This window comes from Hoplias malabaricus, chromosome 3 (genome assembly GCF_029633855.1).
Source record: "Hoplias malabaricus isolate fHopMal1 chromosome 3, fHopMal1.hap1, whole genome shotgun sequence".
In the NCBI taxonomy this organism is placed as follows: domain Eukaryota; kingdom Metazoa; phylum Chordata; class Actinopteri; order Characiformes; family Erythrinidae; genus Hoplias; species Hoplias malabaricus.
The window spans coordinates 46,041,861-46,064,036 of record NC_089802.1 but is presented as its reverse complement, the minus strand read 5'-3'; the positions used below and the strand labels follow the sequence as shown (position 1 = coordinate 46,064,036).

The 22,176-nt window shown below is 38.0% G+C and overlaps 1 protein-coding gene across 3 annotated transcripts in view; it reads right to left on the bottom strand.

Annotated features, from left to right (window-relative positions):
• The window catches only part of arhgap9 (Rho GTPase activating protein 9), a 43,961-nt gene that overhangs the window by 9,691 nt on the left and 12,094 nt on the right, over positions 1–22,176 (bottom strand). For 2 of the 3 annotated variants that reach the window (XM_066665026.1, XM_066665027.1), the window contains exons 2-9: positions 17,152–17,664; positions 15,779–16,107; positions 9,971–10,189; positions 9,429–9,518; positions 5,920–5,976; positions 5,261–5,425; positions 964–1,032; positions 405–466 (exon numbers count right to left, since the gene is read on the bottom strand). In XM_066665026.1, the coding sequence (XP_066521123.1) occupies positions 405–466; positions 964–1,032; positions 5,261–5,425; positions 5,920–5,976; positions 9,429–9,518; positions 9,971–10,189; positions 15,779–16,107; positions 17,152–17,566 (1,406 nt within the window). In that variant the 5' untranslated portion in view covers positions 17,567–17,664. Of the gene's footprint in view, positions 1–404; positions 467–963; positions 1,033–5,260; positions 5,426–5,919; positions 5,977–9,428; positions 9,519–9,970; positions 10,190–15,778; positions 16,108–17,151; positions 17,665–22,176 lie in introns of those variants that run through there. The other variant, XM_066665029.1, reaches the window with a different exon arrangement.

The window sequence follows — 22,176 nt, the reverse complement described above, 5'->3', positions numbered from 1 at the left end:
AATCTATCAATGGTAATTCATTTTTAAAAAAGTTAAAGGATGTGTTATTGTTTCAAAATGAATAGTTATAATATTAAAAAAAAAACATGTAAAATAGGTATGTAAATATTTCAGCATTTCAAGATAATAAACCATAATTTTCAGATACTTTGAGATTTCTTCAGATACATTTTGAAAAGGAGGAAGGAAGGAAAAAGCTATAGTCTTATATACAGACATAATCTTTCATATTTATCAGCTGTGTAGTGACTGAACAGAGCAAACAAATGTGTCACATGCTGGACAAAGACTCTGGGGGATTGCTTTATAACTGTAGTGACAAACAGACAAAGATGGCTATATGTGTGTTAAAGCATGCATGCACATGTGTGTGTATGAACACGTGTCATTTAAGTTAAGCTTACCTCAGCTTCCTGCCTCCTTCTGCTATCTTGGTTTTGTTCAGCAGGCCCGCTTTTTCAAGCTCCTGCAAGTTGGAAGAGTGAATGTTAGCATATGTTCAGGGCTGGGATGTTAATGTTTCTTCAAGTGTGTGCTGGCAGTTCTCTTTCTTAAAAAAATAATCTTAAGCCAACAAATACCTCAAATAATTTTTACTAAAAAGGCATGCTGGAAAAATACTGTATCTGACAAACTACTATTTATTATACCCATATACAATGTACACAATCTTCAGTAAACAATCTAGAAATACTGAGAAATAGCAATTTATTTAGCTTGAAGCTATGTAACCCAAAATAATATTTTTATATAAAATAAATATTATATAAAATAAATAATAAAATAGTATATATTCAAAAATGATTTATCAAAACGTATATGAATCCACATTCATAAAATTTCAGCAGCTTACATATGGGTATTCAAACTGGGGTTAATCTAGGCCAAATTTCAAATTTAAAAAGACCTCAGGTTATTCTGTTTCTGTGGGGGACGGGTGGTTTGTGTTTGTTTGTATCTTACTGGTGTTATTCCATCACTGTCTGGAGAGCTGTCAGTAGAAGGTGACTCCACCATCAACTGGTACTCCGACTATTGAAAGACATGTAAAAAAATCATCATCGTGGTATAAGAGAAAGGCATTAAAAAAACACAAGGCATCCATATATTTTTTGGTGGGTTGGTTACTCCCTAAAACTGACAAATCGGAAGAAGACATATATAAACACTGCAAAATATACTATTTGTCTTAGGGATTGTTACAACAATTTATACAGTTACCCTAAAACGCTTTTGGAACAAAATGGCAAACTAGGTTTCTGGAATGTTTAAACAGAATATTATATATTTTTAGCAAAAAATCTTACACAAAATAAAAATAAGTACACAAACAATTAAGAAGTGAAAAAAGTATAAAATCTTCCAGTAAGATAAGGATCTGTAGTTCATTAGCCACCTTTTGAAACAAAATGTAAATTACAGAATTGGAATGGTCTAAGTGAATGTGTCATAAAGTGAAAGCTGCTTTAGTTTGACACCGGAGTTTTCTTTTTACAGTGAACTTCATATATATATATTAAGCATGGCAATATCATTTAGTTACTATACTAAAAGGCCTATGAAACAAGACAAGGATTTACCCAGAGAAGCTGTATGTGTAAGAAGGATAAAATCCAGGTAATGTCCAGGAGATATGTTGCAGGTGTTTGCGTTAACACATACAGCTCTTCTGGGTAAAGAACAAGCTTTACTCTAACCAGGCGCTACTCTGCTCTGCTTGCTGGCTACCTGCCTGATTCCATCATGGTTTTCTCCCATGTTTTGCAATTGGCCTGCCTTTGTGTATTCTCTTAGCTGGTCGAGAACATCTGCCTTCATTGCTGATCAGGAATGCTCATTTGCACCGTTGCTACTCTGCCTTGACCCTAGCAGAGAATCCCATATTCACCATCTCCGCTCTGTCCACACAGTGCCATACAGTCACAGTATAGCTGCTGACCACATTATCTACTCCTGTCCTCCCTGGACCTCTATATTCCCTTTGTTGTTTGTACTCTTTGTGTTGCTGTGATTTGGTTTGTGTTTTAATGCCCTGCTGACATCTGAAAGTGCTTTGTAAGCTATGGAAAATCGCTATATAATGTATTATTATGAAATTCTATGTCTGTCTTCATGAGTCACAGGCTTAGAGTAGGCAATGATAATTTCAGGGATGTAACATTAGCTGTTATCATGTCAAGATTAAGGCAACCTTCAGCTTTTTTAAAACAGCAGGATTGCTGGCAGGCTCAGAGGCAGTGGTAAAAGTGAAAATTGGAAATAAATTTTGCTATGTATAAAACATTCATTCATTCATTGTCTGTAACTGCTTCTCCAGTTCAGGGTCGCAGAGGATCCAGAGCCAATCCAAAATCACTGGGCGCAAGGCAGAAACACACAGCAAAACTTTGGAAGTCCTTCACAGGGCGTGGGAGAGGTGGGAGAAAACCGGAGCACCCGGTGGAGACCCCCGCAGACACTGGGTGAACACACAAATTTTCTCACAGACAGTCACCCAGAGTGCGGCTCGAACCCACAACCCCAGGATCTTGGAGCTGTGTGAGAGCGACACTACCTGCTTCACTGTCGTGCCGCCCCCCCCATGTATAAAACAACACTAAAACAATACATTGACCATATTATGGTTTTCAAAAAGAGGACATTTGAGGCAGGATGGCAGCAGATGAACACCTGCACTGGGGTTAAATTTGGGTTTGTGGTTGTGCGTGGGGAGGACTGAAATGTCATTGGTAGCACCATGCGCAATGTGTTTGTGGCAGGGCTAAATACTTCACAAATTCAGAAAAAAAAAGATTTTAATATTTAACATGACAACTAACAAATGCCTTTAATCATATTCAATTCCATTCACTGGTTGGCTCTAAACAATAATAACAAAAAATTAACGAAAAAAAACAATGTGTTTGTGACATTTTATGATCATGAAAATGTGTTATTTTATGTTAACTACAAACTACAAAACTGAACTGTCTGTTTTGAAATGACATCCAAGCAACTGCCTAAAATATTCCTGACAGGAACTGACAATTTAGGCCAAATTTTAACTGTGACTTTTACTAAATGTAAGCACTAACATTTTATCATTCAGCCATTAATGTAAATAGATTAAAATTCTATAGAAAGGTCTGACTGATAAAATGGTGCTGTATAGGAAAGTCCATTCACAGCCTCATTTAATATACCGAGCACCCCACTTGCTGGTGTTAAGGAGTTTTTGCCTGTGTAGTTAAAGTCATACAAAAAGCTGTGCAGATGAATGCGTCAGATTGTTAGTAGGAGTGTAGTAGTGTAGAATGTCAGTGCTTTGGTGTGTGTTATAAGAACAGACGAAATGTCCTTAAGTTTTGTAAAATATAGAGTAGAAAATTAAACACCTCCACACATTAAGAGATTATGATAAATTACTTTAACCACTTACAACACATGCCCTGCAAAGGACTGGCGCCCCCTGCAGGGTGTTTTCCTGCCTTGTGCCCAGTGATTCTGAAATGAAATTTCAGCATATTCCTGTTGAAGCATCCAGTAGAACACCATAATGTTAATTGTGGTCATGTGTAAAACATGTAAAACATGTGTAAAACTCCATATATTAAACATCATTCACTGTGAAGTCACCCAAAGCAAAGTGTGTCCCAATTCTGCCTTCAGTTTCACCCTCTTGTGCTCATCCTTCAACATCATCATCAAAAGTTAGGAACATGCACACTTCAAAGAAGACCTTAGAGCTTAAGGCAAGAATCGGGACATGGGAAAGACTGCTGACAGCAAAAGCTGAATACCAGATATTTTCGGCAAATTAGGGATCCTGACTAGATGCATTTCTTTAGGTCCCCAAAAAGAACATATTCCGAAAAAGAAAGATGCATAGTCACCCTAAATCAAAGATTATTTCTCCACCTGAATTGACTTACGTAAAAATAATGTAAAGCATTCTCTTTAGAAATTTACACCGGTTAGTAAACCTTTTTCATGACAAGATCAACAGTACAAGACATGTACTGTATTCACGTGACTGATGAGGAATTTCTTTTAGATTTTAGATGACTAAAATCTTCTGTGTGTACACTTGGCCCCTTACAAACAGTCCTTTAAGCAGGTTCGGAGCTCAACATCTGATGACACTCCAAAATTTATTAATCAATCGTTACAAAAGGGAGATTTCCCCTGAAGTCTTAAAAAAAAAAAAACATCTTTTACAATTTTTAACAATTACCAACCTTCATATATCTAACCTTTTTTGCTTGCCAAAATCATGTGTCAATCCAGCTTCTAAATACAAATCTAATGAAATAAAACGTTTCAATCTTTTTGCCCAGTCGCCACAGCATCTGTAATAAATCATCTGAGATTGAACAGAGACTTTCTCCTATAAATATATTTTTATCCTGTATATTTATTTTATTCTATCTTCAATTTCAGTATAAACATTTTTAAATTATAATTTTAATAGTCATACAGCTCCAGGGACCTAGAGGCTGTGCGGGTGACTGTCTGTGAGGAGTGTGGTGTGTTCTCCCCGTGTCTGTGTGGGTTTCCTCCGGGTGCTCCGGTTTCCTCCCATGGTCCAAAAACACACGTTGGTAGGTGGATTGGTGACGCAAAAGAGTCCATAGGTGTGAGTGAATGTGTGTGTGTGTGTGTGTGTGTGTGTGTGTGTGTGTGTGTGTGTGTGTGTTGCCTTGTGGGTGTGTTCCCGTCTTGCACCCAATGATTCCAGGTAGGCTCTGGACCCACTGTGACCCCACACTGGATAAGCGCTTACAGATAATGAATGAATTTTAATAGTGGTTGCACTGTTGCACCCTTTTAAATTTTATCATTTTTATTTCAGAGAAAACATCTGTAAAGTACTTATTTACATATATTTATATATTTATCTATAATATTATATTTATTTATGAAATACATATATATTTATGTACATAAAAAATATTATTATTATTATAAATTTGCTATGAATATTAAGAGCTCCAGTGTGCTCAGCATTTCTGTGGGCTTCTTAACCCTGACCATGCTAAAAATACATCCGGAGGAGGAGGCATGGCTGGAGGGATATGGCTGACAATGAAACATATATTTTTGTCTGAGATGCTGGTGCTCTATTGCAACATCTAGTGGCATAATATCACATATAGCACCTTTAACTATAAAATAACTGTGAATATGAATATTACTCCCACCTCACACGAATCAGTCAAATAATTTCCAAATTAGGCACACTGTGTCTGTGTGTTAGTTTGTGTAGGTGTTTCACAGGTACCTTGCCATTTGTTGAAATCCCATCTCTTTGATTGGGCAGGATCATAGAGTAAGAGTGGCAGATGTGTTCCCTGTCCCCAACCAGGGAGGAGTTTCTGCGCTGGATGTCTGCACTGCTGAAAGAGGCGGAGCTGAGGGCATCAGATGACACTGCTCTCTGCATGGTCTACGAGAGAGAGAGAGAGAGAGAGAGAGAGAGAGAGAGAGAGAGAGATCATTCTATTACACTTTTTTTTACATTTCAGTTTTTACAAATCAATTAGCAAACTCCTTTACAATAGGCATGGTCCAAAGCAGCTTTTCAGAGATTGTAACCCCAAGTGTGTAGAATGGCAGTAGAGATCAGCCCTTTGGGTGTCCATATGCTACGGATTAGAACTCAGGAAAAACCCCTGAGATAGAAACCATTCATTTAGTATCTGATTAAAACACAGCAAAGCTTCTGTACCACTGAACTGCTGTCAGCATCTTCATATTTCACAAGAAGAGAACATATATCCTTGAGTTTCATATTTACACAGTAAAGTGTAGTCCTTTCAAATACAGTGGAACGTAACACAAAGTTTCAATAGAATTTCAGTTCCTATTCTCATATGTACTTAGGAAGTGTAATGTTAAAAAAGCAAGAGAGCACAAAAAGTTGGAGTTGATTTGTCTCACCTGACTCAGCTGCCACACATTTGCATTCTGGGTACTGTAGGTGAAGTCTGGGGAGAGCTGTGTGTGAGAGTGAAAGAGAGAGAGAGAGAGAGAGAGAGAGAGAGAGACAGAAAAAAAAAGAGAAGAAAATGTTTTTTGAGCATGAAAATGTTCAGGGCACAATGACTCACATTCATGCTGTGACAGGATGCTGAGGTGGATACTCTTGCCACAGAAACAGCCAAACTGAAACTAACCGTTAAAAAACAAGACAATAAGTCCAAAATATAAAGGTATTCAAACTTCTCAAAACTGTCTAAATTCTCAAAGCCATCACAAACCTGCATGATCTCTCAATCAGCTCTCAGTAGAGCTGCTAGACGCGAGCTCGAAACATGCGCAGATGCACAGTTGTACTCTACTCTATTTCCACATTCTGCGTTGCTGTGCATGTCATTCTCTGACTATGTGTTAGTTCCTGCATGTCAGCTGAAGTAACAGCTTAGCCGAGTTTCTTCCTCTTTGTTTCAAGCATCACACCCAACTTACAGCAACGCTCTTCAATGTGTCCTTAGATTATAATCCAACTCCAGCTTAGTCCAGGGGAGAGTCTCATATTTTCAGCGGCTTTAAGTTCATACCTTTCCTTCACATTCTTTTTCAAACACATATATTCCACAACCACAGATATTCTAATTTGAAATATAGCCCCAGAGCACTTTGGTTATTCCTACTGTTGCCATAGTGCTGAACTTCCTCATTGTATTTTTGGAGGAAGGTGTCAAAACAACTTGTAACATCACTTTCTCTCTGTATCACTCTCTATATCTCTTTATTTCATGCACATACCCTCTCTCTGTCTCTCTCTTTTTCATGTACACTCTCTCTGTCTTTTCCTGTCTTTCAACAGAAGGAGGAAGTGTAGCATAGTTTGTGCATTTCAGACACTAATAATCTCCTTCTTTAATCACAGTCACAGACATTAATTTCTCAACATTCACACGATTTATTTCTCTTTGGTCATTTTGATGTTTACACATCATATTGTATGTTAAGTGGTTAAACCACTGGGCAATAAACTGTACTCTGAAGTAGACTGAACAGTATATTAATAGAACACTGATCTGTACAGGTACACATCTGACCAACCAAGGCACAAACAATTTCCCCACTCTAAACCCAGTATCAATAAATTGTTATCATATCTTACTTAAAAGAATGTAAAAGTATCATGAATGGTACAGCATGATCCTTGAAAGCAATCTGACATAAACTTAACATTTAATTAGTCATTTGTTATGTCATACAGCTCTCTGCACCTATCTGCCTCATTTGTTTTTCTCAATCGATGTTCTCTCACTGCAGTACATATCACGCATGTACACCAAAGCAGTAGTCTTTCTGAATGTAGTTTCCAAAAAGAAGGTAAATCACCAGATATCCTAGTTTTAAAATTTTAAATCTTACATCAGAATCTATTGGGCTACTACTGTAAAAATGATTACAGCAGATACATAAATGATTACAATATGCATTGTGGTATAACTCTTCTTTAAATCTCCAGTTTTGTTTATTCATCACTGTCAGAAAACACTGTTGAACACAGACAGTGTAAATGTATCTTTAAATGTACAACAGTGGTCTTAAAGTCCAGCTGCGTTTCCTAAATGTACACTTTATTCTCATTTTCAGAATGAGAGGCAAATATTTGTTTAAAGGCCTGAAAATTAACCTGGAAATATGAAATAAATGTAACTTAAGTGTCCAATTTTAAAATAAAATTGAGTTCCCAAATTAAAACTGCAGAAGAGTTAAAAACTTAGAAGAGTTAAATCCACTTTGTATGAGCTCATTTCAACTTATTATGGTACAAAAGATATGGCGGGATAGGATACCACTGCACACAACATCTGTACCCTAAAAGTGGCAATTTAATACTTGTAACTGTGTGTGTGTGTGTGTGTGTGTGTGTGTGTGTGTGTGTGTGTGATTCCCGTTTACCAATACATGATCCTGGCCCTCAGCATTGGATCAACAGGCATTACCCTCCTAGCACTAGCAGGATTAGCTAAACAAAAAATCCATTTGAGGAAAATAAATAAATAAATGAAGCTGGAAGGCATAATCCCCTTTTTAATTTGGCTCTGCCTTCTGCTCTAATCTGCACCATGAGGCAGACCCTCTGTGTGCTTGGGCAATCTGCCACTCTGTCTGTCTATCTGTGTGTAAGTGAGTGCGTGTATGTGTTTGTGTGTGTGTTATTGAATAAAAGAAGTCTAGCTAGAAAGTAAATCATAGTCCAGAAATAACGTCATCTGGAAAACGCAGCACAGCTTCATACTTCTGTGTCATATCTGTGTAATAGCTCAGATTCTAATATGACTTAATCTACTTTTAATCAGCTCAGGTTTTACAAAGTGCATTTCACTCACAAATCACTCACAAACACATCCATACACAAGCCCACACACACTCACATTCACAAAATGAAGCAGTTTGAGAGCAGCCAGGGACAACCCTACCCTTCATCTCTTGGACGTCATTATCAGGCTTAAGTGCGTCTAAAACCATGCAGCATTCATCAAGCACAGTATTTTCCTTCTCCTATTGTAAAGGCAGTCTGCCATCTATGTGTTTTAATTACAGATTAGATATAATACTGGCCAATCCCATCCCTAGAGACACCTACACACACAACATCATAAAAATGTCTTGAATGACAGACGTTATCATTGTATCATATCCCTTGGCAAATGAAGATTGTTGTATTGATATCATATACAATATTCTGAACCCTTTTTATTTATTATTTAAAAGTCACCATATTTATTTTCTGTAACAGCATTATCCTGTTCAGGGTCACAGTTGGTCTGAAGTATACCTGAAATCACTGGGCAGAAGGCAGTGGTGCACCTTTTACAGAGCCCCTTGTCCATCACAAGGCATCACACACACACATTTGAATAGCCAATTCACATAACTACATTTGTTTTTGGACGGTGAGAGGAAATGGAAGAACATTTAAACCCACAAGCTCAGGATCCTGCTGGGCCACCATGCTGCCTTTCAATAGACACAAAGAGAGTGGAGAAGTATGAGACCCAAGCAAAACCTTAGAACCTCAGAAAATTGTGCTAACCTGTGGCAAAGAGGCAGAATATATCTATTTTACGGGTTCATTAATGGGGTTCAAGACCACATCTTAGAAAATAACTTTAGTGAACAACTATGTACATATCCTGTATTTTTTTCTGACAGTGTTTTTGACAGTGAAAGTGGCATTTACTTGCTTTCAAATGTCAGGACCTTTACAATCTACAAATGTCCATGTGACACAGTGTCAGAAACCAGATAAGCAAGTCCATTTAATATAATGTAACAGCAAGATAGGGTGTGGGGCGGTGGGATAATTTATGCAAAGTTAATATAGTTAATATAACAGGCTATAAGTTGCTACATTAGACTTTGCCCCAGTGCAAAACTAAAGAAAAGTACATACACACACACAGAGACAAACACAGCTGCATTACCCTGTGCAATGACTTGCTTCCTGAATTGTGAAGGGGAAGTGACAGGTGGCTGGTGTCCCGTGGGAATGTCCCAACCTGTGAGACAGAGGCCTGGAAAAGAGAAAGAGCGAGAGAATAAGAGAGGAGACAAATTACTCAGGAATGTCTAAATGATTAATGATCATTATGTGTCTAATTTGTGATCAATATGAAATTTTTCCCACAGCAATTTTTATTTTATTATATCATTTTTTTCAGTAAATATCCTGTAACAACAGTTACCTTTACTCTTTGCTACATTTCAGTGCTACATAAACATGGCAGCAATATATGTATATTTCTTCTCTTACATTACATGTTATGCATTGTTGTAGTTCTAACGATGAAAATATACAATAATAATATAACGACAAAGTAAAATAAAATGATTTCTTTTAAATACTATTGTGGTAATGAACAAAGGTCAAATCACAGTGCAAAGATGCTGAATGAGCTGTGAGATGATCTTTTATGTTCCAATGGCCACAAAATTCAGTGCCACGATCAGGGCCTTGGCTGCTTACCATGTTTTGACCATGGTCACTATGGCGAGCTCTACGCGGTGGTTTCCACGAACGCTCCTTGGTGATAATGTTTACATAGAAACAGCGTCCAGAGGCAGGATCTTGGTACTGGTCCCACTGCTGTAGCCTCTGTATAGGCTTCTGACCTGGGCGTGGACTGGGAGGCTCTGCCCACTGTCTCCTCCCCTGCTCTGGCAATGAACTCTGGGAGATGTAGGCCTTTAGAAATAAGGGATGAAAAAAAATTCTGATGCCTGTTTAGGTAATTTCCAGATATTTCCTGGTCCCTACATATCCATATTTTATCCAAACTAAAAAAATATTATGTATTTGTGTGGCTTTGTGTAGAGGTAGTTTAGATTTAGTATTCACTTATGTTTACTGTTAGGTTAATACAACCCCAATTCCAATAAAGTTGGGACACTATGTTAAAGGTAAATACATGTATATAAGAACAAAATGCAATTATTTGCAAATCCCATAGACTTCATTTTATTCACAACAGAACAAAGAAAACATAACATGTTTGAAAGTGAGTCATTTTGCCAATCTGCAAAAAGCTACAGTCTAAAAATTGTTTAAAAAAAAATTGAAAATTAAACTTTTCCTTAATGTAAAATTGTGAAGACTTGAATATCCCAGCATTTACAGCACATAATATCATCAAATGATTCAGAGAATCCGAAGAAATCTCAATGCGCAAGGGACAAGGAAGACGGGCAATATTGGATGCTCGTACTCTTCAGGCCCTCAGGATTACTGCATTAAAGACAATAATGATTCTGTACTGAAAATCACTGTATGGGCTCAGAAACACTTCCAGATCACTTCCAAAAATCATTGTCTGTAAACACAGTTTGCAATCCACAAATACATGTGAAAGCTGTATCATGCAAAGAGGAAGACATATGTCAGCATGATTCAGAAACGCTGCCATCTTCTCTGGGCCAAAGCTCATTTAAAACAGACAGAGGCAAAATGGAAAACTGTTCTGTGGTCAAATTAATCAAGATACTTTTTGGCAACAACTGCGGAGTGCGACCATCCAGCTTGTCTTCAGCACACAGTTCAAAAGCCTGCACCTCTGATGGTATTGGGTTTCATTAATGTCTAGGGCATGGGCAGCTTACACATCTGGAAAAGCAGTAACATATATAATAATACATTATATTTATATAGCACATTTCAAGTACTCAAAGTCACATATAGAGGTTTTAGAACAAGAAGTCATCACTGTCCAATAAACAGTGTCAGTTTTCATTTTTTATTTTACTATATTATCTGAACACAGCAGCTGTCCTTTTCCACAGTCCTAACACTGTGTGAAAATTTCATAATATCTGGGCCAACAGAAATGCTTCAACATTACTTGGATTAAAATCTTTTTATATTGACTTCCACTGGAAATTAAGAAGGTTTTTTCTTCTCCTGTAAAGAGAGAAAAACTATATTGGAGATACATGTTTTCATTAGACAGCAATGATATGCTCCCATTCAGACAACGTCTTTTTCAGGGAAGGCCTTGCATTTTTCAGCAAGACAATGCTAAACCACATACTGCATCCAGCACAACAGCATGTCTTCACAAAATTTGATGCATCAAAAAATCTGGCAAAAAAACACAGGACTGTTGAGCAGCTAGAATCCTACATCAGACCAGAATGGGACAACATCCCACTCCCAAAACTCCAGCAATTGGTCTCCTCGCTTCCCAGATGATTACAGACTGTTGTTAAAAATAAAATGGATGCTACACAATGGCAGACACGGCCCTATCCCAACTTTTGGGAGATGCATTGCTGCCATCGAATTTGTAAATGAGTTAAGATTGCTAATGAAATGTGAATAAAATGTGTCTATGAAATTTGCAAATCATTGCATTCTGTTTTTATTTACATTTTACACAGCGTCCCAGCTTTTTTGAATTTGGGGTTGTAATTCAGAACTTGTTTCTGGTGTGATAATTAGAAGATAATCCACTTGCACTGGGATGGAGAATATCAAAGTTAAATATGTGGTAAGACAGGACTTCCCAGAAAAAAAAAACAGAAGAGAAAATGGGAGTTATACATAACTGAAACATTGATAACATTTCTTGCAGTGATTTTCCCTGATGCTGAAAAATTAATAGATTCATTTAATAGCTGTTTGGTCTGAAAAAGAATAAGAATAAGAATGAAAGCAAACCAAAGCCAAAGATGGCATACAAAAAATAATTTTTTTATTTTTTAAGACAGATAGGAAGAGAGAGAGAGAGAGAGAGAGAGAGAGAGAGGATAGGCAGAGAGAGAGAGAGTGAGAGAGAGGATAGGCAGAGAGTGCTAAAGGCAGAGGGGAAAAACAGACAGAAAGAGACAGGCACTAAAGCTTTTCAAAGACTGCACACAGAAAAAATCTGACTCACAAATAATGCAGCTTGGCTAGGAAAAAGAACTCAGGGCTGATGTCACCTCGAGCACTAAAGTTAGGGCTGAGATAAAAGCACTTACAGACCTGAACTCATTTTAAACTCTTGTAGGCTCAGACATTACAGCATGGGGTGTACATGGGAAGAGGACAGGGGAAGGTATGTTGAGGTCAGTGTATAAGGTTGACTGGATTACATAACTCAGCTATAGTGATGACCCGAAGTCTGAACCCACAGGAAGAATTCATTAAGTGCATTACTTACAATCACCAGTAGAGGGCTGTGTCACTAATGTTAGCAGAGGTTGGAGATTCATAAAAGGGCCACACTTCACCTCCTAATTCTCTTTAACTAAATAATTAATGAAAAAATATGTGTAGCAAAAATTACAGGGAATAACATGAAACAAAAAAAAGAAAGAAAAATTAAAACAAAGTAGGGGCATATTTGGAATTTATCAAACTGACATTGAAAATGTAATTTTGGGATGACAGTGCTAGTGTTGACCTGCAAGAGAGACAATAATACTTGGGATAAACTGTACTTGCGCCTCATTTTAATAAACAAAATTAAGAGAAATTAAGATTTTGAACTTTGCTATCTTCCTTATATCTAACCCGACACAGCCTAAGGTAAAGAACTTAACACATCCCTGGTGTAAAGTACCATAAAACAATGCTGTAGACAAAGATTACTCTTATTTTTAATATTTAATAATATTTTAGAAGATTTCCGCCTACATATTAGGCATGCTGTCTCAATTCATTCTATATGGTATAGCATCTGTTTAATATAATACACCGTATTTCAGTCTGTTCTCATATAATGTGCTTGAGCACTTCCTCTGTGTTATAAAACTACTTTAATCTGAAGCACATTCACTAGGTTTCAGTCTGCATAGTGAGTGGCTAGTGATCCCTCGCTCATGATGTCCCTTATTCGGTTCTAGATGAGAAAGAATTCAATTTAGTGTTTTCCACTGTTGTCATCTTGTTCTTTGTGTGAGCAAATGTGTGTGTGTGTGTGTGTGTGTGTGTGTGTGTGTGTGTGTGTGTATGCTTCTGCCTCACCATTGTCCGAACCATACATACAAACTGTTCCACATAGCAGAATAATCCTCACCATGATCTGAACCAACGTCATTTATGAATAAACAAAGCTGAAGAAAATGTACCATATGGTTAGGAAAGATCACTTTGTGATAGAAAGGAGATTTGTGTGTGTGTGTATGTGTGTGTATGTGTGTGTGTGTTTGTGTGTATGTGTGGTCTGTTGTAGAATAAGCTCAGGGAGCAAAGCTATTTCTAACTGCTTCAAGATTTTAGGAGCAATTATGGCTGTGTTTAAAGAGTTCATTAAAAATAGATGGTGCACAAAAACACAAGGGTCTAAGGGTGTGACCAAGGCTTCATCCAGCACTATGACGTAGATTTGTGTGTGTGTGTGTGTGTCCGTGACACATAGAGAGAGAGAGAAAGAAAGAGAGACTTGTGAAATGTTTCTGTTTTTAAAACAAATGCTTCTTTTTTATTTAGAAATCACACTCTTAAAATGACCAGCTTCCCTTGACCATCCAGTGATGACTGAAAAGGTAAACACGTTGGCCTACATATGAACAACCAGGGTTTCAATTACATTATAAAAAAAGGATTATCTCTATTCTGCTAAGTAGGGTTTGTCAAATAACTGAGGAAATTAACACCAAGGCCAGATTAGCACCAATCATTTTGTGATCACAGCTCTCTTTCACATTATATTGTAATACAGAACATATTATAGTATGTTCATATCCTGGAATACACTTCGTCTACATCCCTTTTATTCATGTAAAAATATTAATTGATACTAACTGTGACTTTGCATAACTTAAATTGCTCTCTTATGTTGATTTCTACTATTTATATTCCTTGTGAAACAATATTTTATTATACAAAGACATTTATTATTTTATGAATTACTGTGTATAGGTAATAATTATGGGACCTATGTATGACCCCATGTCATCTTAATACTACATTAAAATAAATGTGTGTGTGTGTGTGTGTTATGTAAACTGTGTGGTGGGAAATGAGGAGCTTGTGACCTGAATGTAGCTGTAATCCCTGATTACTCAGCTTAGAGACATGAGTGCACGAGATAGAAAGAGAGAGAAACAGACAGAGAGGGAGGGAGGGAGGAGTGCAAGGAAAGAGACTGAGTGAATGTGGACAACTCAATTAGATGAATCAATACGGGCCTGATCATTAAAGCACAATCCTGTGGCAGCAATCTATTATTTTCCTCAATATCTGTCTGTGAGTATTTGTTTGTGTGTGTGTGTGTGTGTGTGTGTGTGTGTGTGTGTGTATAGTACTCTAATTTGGTCTGAAAAGATCTGAGAATACTATATGTCAATCTTCATATGTATCTGCAAAAGAAATCTGTTTATTTGCTTAAATTATTATTAATTCAAATAAACATTAATTGAACAGATAGTGATATGACCACATCTGTGCAACATGCAACTATTTCCAAAGCTTTTTTCAAGGAAGTATTTAGTTACCTCCAAGTGGGTCTTAGTTATAACAATCATTGCAAGTGCTGAGTGGAATGGAAGAGAAAAGAAAGCTAAACCTGTGGTCTTCTATCCACCAGAATAATGTCTATCAAAGCTATTGGTATACATCCCCTAATGTGAACCAATGCATTTGTTCATGCATTCATTACGTTTCTATAGCCACTATTATCCAGATCAGGGTGAAGGGATCATTAGGGTGAGACACACTCTGGACAGACATCACACCCCTCAACCAGTCAGTCCCACATAATAAATACAGAATAATTTCTCACTAACAATGACAAGATGCCAGGTTCTGACTCAGGACCCCAAGATCCTGGCACTGTATGGCAGTGACACTATGTGTTAATTAATTAATTAATAGTCTGTAACCACTTTTACAATTAAGGGTAGCGGTGGGTCCAGATTCTACCCAGAATCACTGGGCACACACCTTGGAGGGGGCACCAGTCTTTCACAGGAAGACACACACTCACACATTCACTCATACCTATGGACGCATTTGAGTAGCCAATCCACCTACCAACGTGTGTTTTTGTAACGTGGGAGGAGAAACACCCAAAGGAAACCCAAAAGGACACACCAAATTCCTCACAGACAGACAGACACCTGGAGTGTGTGGTGTAAAATTACTTGTTAAGGACTTGTTATTAATTACTTGCCTGGTTAAAATTTAAATAAAATAAAAAATAAAAATGTTGTCAACAAATTCACATCCCCTTTTTTTGGCTTAGGACTTGAAGACTAAATGCCAGCTAACGAGCTCTGAGTTATAAGGTGAAACTTGCCAACTTGAATCTTTTTGAGATACCATTAAATAATTAAGAATATATATATATGTTACCTGGATGTGACCATCAGTGTGGCGCCGTGTGCTGGCTGCCATGTCCCACTGGCTGTAGGACTTTGTGGAGCTAGTGGGGCCTGTCCTGATGATTTGAGGGTCTTCATACGGGTTTTGTGGCAGGTTACTGGAGCTCTGACTGCGTGGAATCAGGCCACTAGACCCTAGTTGACTGCTGGGCACAGAAAGGTGACTGGAGGAGATGGTAGAGGTGGAGAGGGGCAGTATTTGGAAATGACCTCCTGCTGAGCTTCGTCCCATGCGTGCATTTGTGAAGGCACTGTTGCTGTTCAGGTCTTCCATTGAACGACAGAATGTTCTGACTGGCACTGATGGAGGGAATGAGAAAAGTAAACCAGTTAGAAAAAACTTCAGGAACACATCTGAGAAAAAAAGACTTGTCAGGATCGCTAACACTAAAAGCCTGAAGGTGTCAACAGTGAAAACAACAGCATGTTGTGCCATATTTGTGTTTTTTAAATAAAAAAATATTATTGTGACCAGAATACAACGTCTTGCTTTTTTAATTAATTTGAAATGGACACAAATAGAAAACTGAAAAGCTGACTGAAACATGGTGTTGTGAAATGTCACTCAAAGATAAATGGAGCTAAAATAAATGCTAATGTGGTCAATTTTGTAAATACAAGTTAATACTAGAAAATGCTATATTATATTATTAATTTTAATTACACAATAAGTAAACTATACTGATATAATGGTTGGGCATAATGCCAGAAAACACTGACAGCAATATTCACATTTAATGCTTCAGGCAGCCAGGTAACTGTCATTGGTCACTGGTCTGCTTGCACCATCACCTATACAGAACCTCTGGACCCTGAGGAACTCTGAAACTCAAAAGCCCAAAATGTGGGAGTCCCCTTGTTCCCTGGTCCCCTTGGAGACTCCAAACTGAAACAACAGTGTAGGCTTGCCCTTAAGGAAGGGGACACCTTGCACCCTGCAAAACCCAAATGTGCATATGATGACAGGAAACCAACAACTCTTCAGAGGCAGTATACTGAGTTTGTTAGGTTGGCTGAGCACGGGTCTACAACCAAGTTCGTATGCACCTCAGGCACCTCAGTTTGTTTGTTTCCTGAAATTGCATGTTCGGGATCTGCAGGGTGTGAGGCCTCTTAAAAATGGCCCTATTGCTCAATTTGCTCACCAGATCTCATGTTATGAGATTCTGAATTATTCAGGTCCAGAGGGTAGATCTGTGTAATGCAAGCAGACCAGTGCTATCCTTGTGACAGAAACTGGAAAATACTGCACACACACACACAAATAGATACATTGGACACATACAAACAAATACACACAGGAATACAGAAAAACTCTTGGAAACACACACACACACACCATACCTGAGCACTGTGTCTGAGAGCATGGTGTAAGAGACCCTCGTGACACCAATCTGTTAATAGGGGCTGTCTGTTTGCTGCTGAGCTGAGGTGTGTGTAGTGGTGGCTGTAGTTGTGTGTGTAGCGGTGTGTGTAGTGAGGTGATTGGCAGCTCGATGACGTATGTGGCGGGCACATACAGTGGCTTGCTCTTCATGTTCACTCCAAGCCGCCGCACCTGCCACCAGTCAGCATTGGTCTTCCTAAGCAGGAGGAAACGCTCGCCCTCCTGTATGGACACCGTCCGCCCATCTGCCCCTCTGTATGAGTAGTCATACTGGGCTTCCAGGACCACCGTGCCCCCTGATACAGACCCCCGACCCACTGGGAAGCTACAGGTGGGTCCAGCCGTGCCGCGCCGCCAGCTGTTCGACAGCATGACTCTCAGTGGCACGAAGTAGATGGGGTGTCACTACGGCAACAGCTGGCACTACAGGACAGGGGCAGGACACAGGATGATGCCCACTGTGCCATGATCTGAAACACAATGTAGAAAGAGAAGTTTATGTGTGTGCAGTATTTGTGCAGCTACATAAAAAATGACCAGTGTTTATTGCCATGTAATCATACATTTTAATGATGCTCCTTGTTAATCTTAAAAGCCATTACATTTATTCATTCATTTTCTGTAATTGCTTATCCAATTCAGGGTCGCGGAGGGTCCAGAGTCTACCTGGAATCACTCAACACACCCTGGAAGAGGCACCAGTCCTTCACAGGGAGACACTCACACATTCACTCACACACCCACACCTACGGACACTTTTGCGTCGCCCATCCACCTACCAACGTATGTTTCTGGATGGTGGGAGGAAACTGGAGCACCCAGAGGAAACCCACGCGGACACAGGGAGAACACACCACACTCCTCACAGACAGTCACCCTGAGTGGGAATCAAACCCACACCCCCAGGTCCTTGGAGCAGGGTCACAGCAGCACTACCTGCTGCGCCACCATGCCGCCGTTGCATTTATTATCAATTCATAAAACAGTAAATAAGAATAAAAAAACTATATTGAAAAAGATGGTTCTCACTTTATGTTATCAACAACTGCTTGACTGTTTACTGACCAAGTAATACACAGGCCCTGAATAATAAAAAAAAAAAAAAAAAAACATAACATAAGAATGGACACAAACTGAACATAAACAGCTTCAAAGAAAAGCTTTTTACACTTTCAAGGACATTTATTTTAATATATTTCTCATGGCCAAATTTCCATGTCTGGAAATCTAGACGATACATTTTCAGGCCTTCCTGGTCCTCCATCTCATTTCTGGAACCTTGAATACTGTATGTCCAACAGTGTATGGCATGTTACACATGTCAAGGACCCTATTTTGCTACACAATTGTCTAAGACATTCATCCTGTTATCTGTATTTTATATAAAACACCAACATGTGCTAGTAATTTCAACTAAAATCTCATGGCTGAAAAGAACACTAAGGAACATATGATGTGTGTTTACCAAAGTCAAGTTAAGAATTTAATACCTATCCAAACAAATGTATTTATAAAGGGCAGGTTGGATATTCCCTCCTGAACACTCTTGGAGAGTTCTCTTACTGCTTTTAGTAACAGATGTTGTAAAGAAAATCTAAACATAAAAAAGGACGAGGTATCAAACCTATGTGGTTAAATACAGTGTATGGTTGCAAATTCTGTTCCTTTAATGAGGGAGCAAAATTGTACTTTATTCTATTATAATTGTAAATATTAAAACTGTGCTCATTTCATATGCTCAATTTCACCTCCAGGACCTGAGAGTTCTATAATGAAAGATTACAATATTCACCTCTCTTTCTTGATAAGAGAATGTAATGTACTTTTAGGGAATACAACTGGACTTTAATGGTACATTTACACTGTTTGTATTTCGTAACAATTATGTACCACAACCGTACCTTTTTTCTTAGTGTACCATACAATTAGACTACAGTCAGAAGATTCTATATTACTCTAGTATTATAATTTTATATACATAGTTTCTAATACTGTATTATAATCTATACAAACTCTGTTCATCTCTTTTGCTGCATTGACAATGTCTACTTTTGTGGGAAGGGTTTAAACTAGATGTTGTAAGATTTCTGTGAGTTGTTTGATGGAATTTATATTATAGGATATTAGGCCAGCTACTGATGAAAGACAATTAATTCTGGATGACAAACATCACTCCAAATCATCCCATACTTGTTGGAACTGTGGCCTTAAGGTAAGCAAAAGTGTGTCTTTCCCACAACTGGTAGGAGAACTGAGCGTGCGTGGAAATGATAGAACAGTGCTTTCTCCTCTATAGACATTCACAGCTGATATGGAAGACACTTAATTTCCCACTGCTCCCCAGGTGTTGAGTTATTATATACAACAGTAGCCGACGTTTTCAATTTTATTTCCAGCTTTTTTTCTGTTTCTTCCTATCATACCTGATTTCCGCTTCTTGCGATTACTGTCAGTAACAATTACAGAAACATAATTACCACAGATTACTCAATGCTGCACTCTAAAGGAGCTATAGCAATCAGTCAAGAGAAATTTGTTGCAAGACTAACACATAACAATGTGGGAAATGACTGCTGTCAGATACTTGTGATTATGTAATAGCTGTTGTAGCTCTCTGAGTAATAGTGCTGCCTTCTGCACAGAAGCATAGAGTTGGACACAATGCTATAACTGTAAAGGTCTCTGGGTAAGATTTTTAACACTGTATTCATCTACACCTGTAAGAGAAATAACAACTGTACATCACTCTGAGTAAAATATTCTGCCAAATGGTAGAAATGTAATCTTTTTGCTCTACTGGAAATTTTATGTCTTTATTCATCCTTCTAGACAGAGAAAAAAAAATTGTTAGAGTTAAAAACTGCCAAGATGTGCATGACTGTTTTCCTGCTGATCTTATCTTGACAGTTTGAATCATCTATCCAGCAATGCTATGATATACAATAAGATACTGCAACGATGACTCAAACCACCACCATGAACAACAACTTGGACTTTCCCCAAAGTCGCATCACTTCTTGTCTTTTAACATTTTAGGATCACATTAGGAATTTTAACGGTTAATAAAACCCACAGATCTACCATTCTACATGTGTATATCTGTTTGTGTGTGTGTGTGTGTGTGTGTGTGTATGTGTGTGTGTGTGTGTGTGTGTGTGTGTGTGTGTGTATGCGTGTATGTGTTCGAGCTTTGGTGGGGGAGCTTTGATAATCCTCACTGCAGAGCACTGTGGTTGAGTGAAGCTTGGTTAGGTTTAAGTTAAAACCCTTCCTCTCTGCATGTGGAGCACACGTGCACTCTCATTATACTTACTGATACACACACAAATACACACAATGGATTTTGAGCAAATGTCTTTTTCACTGAGGTAGCATTTGTACATGGATTAGCATTTTTGATTTTTACCTTTTTCTGGAAACCCACTTCTAGCAATTCCAAAATGAGAATGGAAATAAACTAGATATGTTCAAGTTATTTAATCAAATCAAATGATTTGCCCCATCACTCTGTTACCAGACTAACAAGGACATTGTTGGCTTTCTGTGTGTAATATTATGGTTTATTGTTGAACTGCTAGAGAGCAATGAGAAACAAAAAAGCAGTACACAAAGGAATGTAGGTATTTCATATGAAAATTTGCACAAATAAACACAATCAAAGCATTTCTATAAACAGTGTGCTCAGCGAATAAGGAGGGCTTTGCTATATCACATATCTGTATCATGCTAATATGTGTCATCAACAACATTTAAGAACAACCACATAAAAATATTTAAGTACATGATATAAAACCTACTTGACACTGCATTTTATGGGAACTTTGAAAAGGTGACAGAGCTCGTGTGCTTGTGTACATACACCAACGTGGCCTTTCACAAAATAATATCACCTTAAAAATTCAGACCATGTCTAGTTACTTCTGTGTCTTTGTCAGTCAAAGTGGCCCAGAGTGTTACTACTTCTCAGTCTCAACAGGAAATAGAGAGGTGCACTGAGGACAAGTGGAGAAAACAGGAAACCACACGCTTAACATCACCAAAAGTCCAACAGACAAAGACTGAGTTGCTGCTCCTTATCCCAAACACTCCAGTAAATCAATTGCAAATTAGGTCAGTTTTCTATAATCACGTTTTTTCTAGTATTTGCAAATTTAGCTGCTACTTACTGACCACAAATGCAAGTAGACAACATAATGGCTAGCTAGATCCTGTCTTCAAAAGTGTCAAAAATAACCAGAATGGCACCTAATGGCATTATTCTGAAGCACAAATACAGTGGCCAAATATACCCCAAGTAATTTGCAGAGAGGGGACAAAATACCAGTTTTACATTACAGATACGGGAGAGTATAAGAAAAAATAAAGCATAGAGGATAACACTGCTGCCTTTAACCCAGTAGACTAAGGTCTTAGGTCTGGAAGACCCCCAATTAAAGACCCTAGGACACACACCTGTCACAGTGGAGTTAAATTCAGATTTTCCTGTGAATATTCCCTAACTTGTAATTTATTTCAAATGTGGAAAAGAAATATTTCTGCAAAATATTTACCCCTTTAGCTGTTTCCCCAAAGCACCACTTAATTTAGTATATTTTATGTTCCATTTTCTCCATCACTTTTAACCATTTGGCTGGGTGTTCATGGAGTCTATTGGATTATTGACAGCCTTTGCGTCAAATGTATACTGCACATAGGTTGTATTTCAAATTGGAAACATTTTCCTCTTGTAGTTATTTGACTAAGAGTATAGGTTTCTGATGCTCAGGCTGCATCTCTAATATCTATCTACTTCCTACAAAGTTTCTATTACAAAAAGAATGGTTCCCTGTTTGATTTATTAAGTACATGCAGTACATTGTGCAAGTTGATGAAAGATAGCCACAAACTGTAAATAACCCCAAAGACTTGTTCAGAAAATCGGAAAAACACCTGAAATTCCTGATTGGACGATATCCCCTATTGCTTATTCTTGATTTAAGCTC